The sequence below is a fragment of the Gobius niger genome, assembly GCF_951799975.1.
Source record: "Gobius niger genome assembly, chromosome: 3".
Classification (NCBI taxonomy): Eukaryota; Metazoa; Chordata; class Actinopteri; order Gobiiformes; family Gobiidae; genus Gobius; species Gobius niger.
In genome coordinates this window covers 26,650,359-26,657,448 of record NC_136854.1, presented here as the reverse complement: position 1 = coordinate 26,657,448, position 7,090 = coordinate 26,650,359, and the positions used below count along the sequence as shown (strand labels likewise).

Genomic DNA, 7,090 nt, shown 5'->3' with positions numbered 1-7,090 from the left:
TTTTCCATTATACTGCAGAATACTATGAAAATACGATATTCAATGACTTTTTAAAATGTATACAGGTCAGACTCAAAGTCTCCTTTGCAAGAGAGACCTGTTTCAAACAAATCAATTATAAACAGCTGTCTGTCTTTAATATTGCAAAAAATATACTATTGTGATATTTACAAAACCATACACATTCTACACATTCGTTCCATCAAATTCAATATATATAATATACAACAAATATTGTAAACCACACAAAATAAACAACAACAACATTATGCACATTTGTACGTAACCATGTATTTTCTGTTTTAGGCTGTGTTTTATTCATCTCCGTCAGAAGGAAGACCTCAGTGATTCTGTGATTTATATTTTGATATTTTTGACATTGTCTCCCCTGTCCCTGCAGCGACTATTTGTACATCCCTCAAATGGAAACGTCGCACCTGAAACTATAAGGAGCAGGTGTAGGCTGCCAGAGAACACAGTGTGAGTAATATGTGAGCTATGAATCAGACCTAGAGCAGGGCAGCGCTGCTCAGGGGATTTAGATCTCCATGAATCCGCAGACTGGAGCAGCTGCAGATTCACAACCTCTGCAAATTCATGCAGATCATTGACAATCAAATTCAACGGCAGATAGCTATAAATCAAATCTAATTTAAACCCTTCATCACATGTTGCTAATTTACTTACGGTTTTCTTCCCTATCACCAAATAGGCAATACCTATAAATTGCTTGCCTGAGAAAGTCACTCAGTTTGGTGAATTTTTGTTTTATTGTGATTCATTTTATTTGTAGGTTAACTGGTGAAGGTTATAGGGACAAGGACATGGTTATGGGATAGGCTAATACTGTACTGTATGCAGCAGTCTTCCCGCTTGAGTGCTCTCTTGTCTTGATAAAGATCTTCTGTCGTCATTATGGTGACCGTCCACATGTTTCTCTTTTGGTTGTACTGCACAGCCTAATAAAGTCTTTTGTCTCCCTGTCCCACCAATTTAAATGTTCAGTATTGCAGAGTGAATTGTTTGTTAGGTAAAAGATAGCCATATGCATATAATGTACAAGGTGTCCTAATTGTCTGGGTTGTAAAATGTAAATTTCTTTGTGACCTATTGCTGTGTAGTTCTCTGATATTTATTATGTTAGGTTTTACATGTATACAGCCTATCCGACCCATCCATGTTTTCCACATCACACACGTGCCCCGTACCTTTTGAGGTGGTGGCCAAAGAGATGCTCATCCATTGGACAAATGGCGGCGCAGTGCAGTCTCAAATCCGCGGTCCTAAATCTGCAGTAAGCTTCGGGGTTGCAGATGTTTCACACTCCACTCGGGGGATTTATTTACGAGCACCAGCGGGGGCGGGGTTTCAGCCACAGTCATTGTTTGTGGGCGGGCCTTTCCCCACGTTAACGCCTCGTCACTGTCCATATATGGTTCGTGACGTCAGCCGCCGGAGGTCCATTCAGATAAAACCCATCCACCGGGATCCCCTTGGAGGAAATGTAGACATAGACGCATACGGGGCTCTCTATCGCCCGTATTCTCTCACAAGGAGCCAATAACTTATATTCTTAAGGCAATAATAAGATTTTAAACTCCCAAAGGCCCAACAATGAAGGTGTCCAGCATTGACGGCCGGCGTCTGAGGAAAATCATCAGGAAGGAGTGCGGGAGCTGCCTTATCGTGGATTGTAGACCGTATTTTTCATTCACAAACTCCAACATCACAGGCTCCGTAAATGTCAACCTTAACTCCGTGGTGGTGCGGAGGTCCAGGGGAGGACCGGTGCCTCTGCAGTTTGTCATCCCGGACGAGAGGGCTCTGCTTCGGCTTCGGGAGGGGCGCATATCGGCAATCGTAGCACTGGATGACCGGACGTCCCACTGGCAGAAATTGAAAAAGGACAGTGTAGCACAAATAGTGATAAACACCCTCACACACTTGACGAGTGGGACCAGCATCTTTTTTCTGAAAGGTAAGCCCAACAGCTGTTATGCTATATTCAATTTAAGAGAGGATAAAATTAAAGTTATCGATTCAAGTTTCATGAATATCACGCTGGGACTTAGGATAGTTGGCAGCTAGCGTAGTTAATAATAAGCTAGCATCGACACAACAGCCTATTTTTAACGGACGCGTGTGACTGTTTTTTTTTTTTTTTTTTTTTTTTACGAAAAAGAATGATAGTATTTGAAGACTATCCCCGATCGCCAGGACACTAATCTGATGGTCTAATAATATAATATTGCTTAGTGTTATTATTATCTTTGTACACTGCGTCTTTGAGCGATAGCTATGTCCTCGTGCGTGCGTCAACGGAGTGGATGAGTCAGAGCTGGAGAAATTGGCATGTCTGTGACTTTAATACACAGAAAGAAGGCAAGTCCATGGCACAGAATAGTCTCAAGGGCTATGTGTATTGTCCAAGTAATCAAGTTAATACCTCGGGGTCGCGGCGATGTGTTGAAACGCACCCATTTCCGTCTGTCACCTTTGAGAGCCAGGATGTAAGTGCCTAAAGGGATTAGCGCTCCTTCCACTGAGAGGTGCAGTAATTCATTTGGTGCTCATAATCAGTTTATAAACGTAATAATCTGCTGTTTAAACTGTTTCATAAAAGCGGACGTTTCACAAGCTTGGGCCGTGCCAGTGTGTGTTAGGAGCCAGGATTATACGTGTACGTAATGCTTCATGATTTCCCTCTCTGTTTGTTTCAGGCGGATATGAAAACTTCCACTCTCAACACCCTGAACTTTGCACTGAGGTGAAAAACATAGACCAGAGCGGAACTGAAACCGAGAAAAAAGTCAGCTGCCACACCGAGATGCGTTCTCACCACAAACCAGATTATGATCAGGTATGGAAACACCCTCACAGACCAGACTGCAGACACACGCTCAGCTTTTTTTTTCTTTTCTCAATAAAAAAAAAAAGTACCCAAGAGAACCACTGACATCAGGGACAGTTATATTTGGCATCACACTTTAATTCGTATATATAATCTCAAGGGGTTATCCTTTCAAATTAATAAATGATAGAAATGAATAAATAATATTGTTTGGTGGTCACAGCTCACTGGTCTATATAGGTCAAAAGCAAGAGACCGTTCACTGACTTGGGCAGAACACCTGCTGAGAAGCACACACTTTCATCATGGCCTTTTACTCATCGTCATTCTCTGCCAAAAGGGACACAAAACTCTAAACTGGATTGAAAGGGATCAAGCTGTTTGTTCACACACTATTGTAGGATGAAGAAAATGTATAAGGTTTTTGGCTGACCTGCTTTGTTTTGTGTCTTTTTCAAAATTTTCAGGGTAAACCTGTGGAGATCCTGCCTTTCCTCTACCTCGGCAGTGCCTATCACGCTTCCAGACAGGACTATCTCAGTGACCTTCACATCACAGCCTTGCTCAATGTGTCACGCAGGGACCTGCATCCAGCAAAGGCCCAGTACGACTACAAGTGGATCCCAGTGGAGGACAGCCATATGGCAGACATCAGCTCCCACTTTCAAGAGGCAATACAGTTTATTGGTGAGCTTTTTACTCTTTTGTGAATTAGAGATTTAGGCCTTGGGGTAGTGGCTCTGTTCATAAACCTGAATTAGCAGAGTGCTGAATAAATAGACGAGAGGAATTACTTCCTCGGAAAACACTGTATATTTTTAGATCAGCTTTGCCTAAAATAGCTGTGGATTGCGTTAGACAAAAACATTAACGGCAGCATGTTCAGTGCTTTTTTTGTCACACACACCTTTGATTTGTCTCTTCTGCCATTCATGATACAGAGCCCAGACTATTAATCACTTTAGCCTCATCAACATCACTAGCTCTCCTTCAGGATTTACTCACTTCCTCCACTGACCTTCCTCGCATCCTCCCCCATCTTAGCCTTAAAAAGACGCACCCATGTCGTCATGGCTTTTCAGGTCTAATCTGTGTGGCTTACTCTCTTGGGTGTGGCCAACAGTGTCACAAGTGGGTGAGCAGTACGTATTTAGCTATAGTCAGCGAGAGGAAGCCGTGGGTGTGATGTTTTGGTTTAGAATATGAGCTTGCTGTTTGAATAGAAAAGCTTAGCCCGAAGGTGGATAGCACTGGTGGTCCCTGTAGGGCCGTAAATATGGAAGACTAAGTGTGGGAGGCAAAACGGTGCTCAATAATTACACCTGCACTAGATGTTCACAATGTGCAGGTTATTTATAGCTGCCGCAGCGGTCAACAATAGAGCCATATAGAGATAACAATAATAGTTTATTTTTTTTGGTGGGCTTTCTCTTTTCGCTGCAGTGAATTGAATGGCAGGATTAACCCACATTTGCATAGACTCCTAAATCAATAGACAAAATGTATTTTTGTACGCAAACTCTTCCACAACAGCAACTGCCTGCCTCCATGGACTCAAATCAAGTTTAAATGGCCCTTCTGATGAGACAATAGTGTTTTTGAGATAGTAAATAAGATATAAAAATGTTGGTCTGTGTATGAAAGTGTTTCCAAATTAATTATTGTATTATAAGTTTTTATCAACATACATTTTTATACAGAGAATAAAACAAATGGAAAAAAATGATGATTGTTTATTGTCATATTACTGAGTAGGAGAGCTGCTCCTCTGAAGTGAAGCACACTCTTCATCTCACTGTGAACCTTTCAGCAGTGTCTATCTGCGCCCCCATACGAGTGTAGGAGAAAGTCTGTCACTTTGCTTTGTGACTCACTTTAAATCCCCAAATGTCTATTGCAAGCATTGGATTAGCAGTCGATGATATTTAAGCACATCCAACTTTTCTCTTGTGTTGTTTGTTGCTGCTAGAGCACTATTTTGAACAGTATACATGTATAACACACAGAATATTAAATGTGGTTGCTTTTTCTTCCAGATCAAGTAAAGCATTCTGGCGGAAAGGTTCTGGTACATTGTGAAGCAGGCATATCGCGCTCCCCCACTATCTGCATGGCCTACATCATGAGGACCCAGAGACTGCGACTTGATGCTGCCTTTGACATCATCAAACAGCGCCGTGCAGTCGTCTCACCCAACTTTAGCTTTATGGGACAGTTGCTGCAGTACGAATCGGAGGTCCTCTCCACTGCCCCAGTTCTTGCCGCCACGCCAGAGCCATCCACACCCTGCGCCTCAGAGTCCGCCTCCTTTTTTGCCAGTGACTTTACCAATAACTTCACCACCAAAAACTTTGAGCCATCCATGTTCACCCTCCCTACCTCTTGCCTGCACTCACCGGTCCACCACCAGTTCAAACTGAGCCCAATAACTGCACTGCCTTAAGATAAACCTGTGACTGCTTATAGTCTTTACTTGAAAAAAATAATTAATAATACTTTGTGTGCCATTGTGTTTGACTCAATGCAGATATACTAGAGATCAGCAAGAAAAAATATACTTTCTACAAGAACTTGAAGCCCTTGGGAGTTGCTGTTTTCTTTTTTTCTGAGCTGTTGACGAACACAGGACAGTGATAGCCTAAACTGCAATATTCATGCCTTAGGTTGTATTGTGATTTGCCTATGAATTTGGGCATTGAAATAATTTATTTAAAAATACTGTCTGTCTGATTTTTATCAATGTAGATCTTAATGTGTGTTTAATAAATGTTTTCACCATGAAAATCTGTGTTACTGTATTACCTGCTCAACAAATAGGTCATAGCCTGAACACTCACTTTTTATCTGAAGTAAACGTGGCTGATAGGAGGAGTTAAAGATAAATACTTTATTGATCTCACAATGGAGAAATTCACTAGTTACGTCAGCTCTCAAGAACACTCAATGGGGGAAGTGCAATAGACAGGAAAATGTGCAATCAAGTAACTAGAGGTATCGTATATACAGTGCCTCTCGAAAGTATTCATACACCTTGAACTTTTGCACATTTTGTCATGTTTACAACCCTAAACATAAAGATTTTATTTTGATTTTTTTACTGAACGTTCACACACAAGTAACCGACAACTGTGAAGTGAAAGCAAAATGATACATGATTCTGTTATTTTTCAAAAAATAGAAAAGTGAAAAGTGGGCCATGCATAAGTATTCATACAGCATGAATGAATACTTTGTGGACCCCCTTTTACTGCAATAACAGCAGAAAGTCTTTTGGGGTTTGACTCTACAAGGTTTGAACCATTGAACATGTAGAGACTGACGTTTTAGCCCATTCCTCTTTACAAAACAACTCAAGCTCTGTCAGATTAGAAGGAGAGCGTTTGTGAACAGCAGTTTTCAGATTATTCCACAGATTTTCAATAGGATTTAGGTCATGACTTTGACTGGGCCATTCTAACACATGAATATGTTTTTATTGAACCATTCCATTGTAGATTTATCTTTGTGTTTAGGGTCATTGTCCTGCTGGAAGGTGAATCTCCGCCCCAGCCTCAGTTCTCTTGCTGACTCCAGCAGGTTTTCCTCCAAAATGTCCCTTTATTTGGCTCCGTCCATGTTCCCAACTATTCTTACAATATCCCCAGTCCCCGCTGAGGAAAAGCAGCCCCACAGCATGATGCTTCCCCCCCGTATATTTGACACTGGGGATGGTGCACTCAGGATGATGAGCAGTGTCAGATTTGCTCCATACATAGCGTTTTGCATTTGGGCCAAAAAGTTCAATTTTTGTCTCATCTGACCAAAGCTCCTTCTTCCACATGGAGCAGTGTCCTCCTTATGACTTCTAGCAAACTTCAAACGGGATTTCTTATGGCCTCCTTTCAATAATGGCCTTCTTCTTCCACTCGTCCATGAAGGCCAGATTTGTGTAGAGTAAGACTCATAGTTGTCCCATGTACAGATTCCCCCAGCTCAGCGGCAGGACTTCACAGCTCCTCCAGAGTTATCTTGGGGCACTTGGTTGTATTTCTGACCAGTGCTCTCCTTGTTCGGTTTGTTAGTTTACGTGAACAGCCGTGTCTTGGTAAGTTTGCAGTGGTGCTATACTCTTTCCATTTCCGAATGATGGATTGAACAGTGCTCCGGGAGATGTTTAAATCTTGGGAAATCTTTGTATAACTTAATGCTGCTTTAAACTTCTCCACAGCTTTATCCCTGACCTCTCTGGTGCTCCTTGAC

The 7,090-nt window shown here is 41.8% G+C and overlaps 1 protein-coding gene across 1 annotated transcript; it reads left to right on the top strand.

Moving 5' to 3' along the window:
• The first annotated feature begins 1,485 nt into the window (after nucleotides 1–1,485).
• On the top strand, nucleotides 1,486–5,337 carry dusp5 (dual specificity phosphatase 5). The gene is made up of 4 exons (XM_079553112.1): nucleotides 1,486–1,978; nucleotides 2,721–2,860; nucleotides 3,319–3,538; nucleotides 4,888–5,337. The coding sequence occupies exons 1-4, from the start codon at nucleotides 1,615–1,617 to the stop codon at nucleotides 5,292–5,294; spliced, it is 1,131 nt and encodes a 376-aa protein (XP_079409238.1). The 5' UTR covers nucleotides 1,486–1,614; the 3' UTR covers nucleotides 5,295–5,337.
• Nucleotides 5,338–7,090: the final 1,753 nt, after the last annotated feature.

Bases quoted from the DNA above. Each gene is read 5' to 3' on its own strand.
- dusp5 (XM_079553112.1), top strand. From the start codon at position 1,615: ATGAAGGTGTCCAGCATTGACGGCCGGCGTCTGAGGAAAATCATCAGG. The intron at 1,979-2,720 runs GTAAGCCCAACA...TGTTTGTTTCAG, and splicing joins CAGCATCTTTTTTCTGAAAG to GCGGATATGAAAACTTCCAC. The intron at 2,861-3,318 runs GTATGGAAACAC...CAAAATTTTCAG, and splicing joins ACAAACCAGATTATGATCAG to GGTAAACCTGTGGAGATCCT.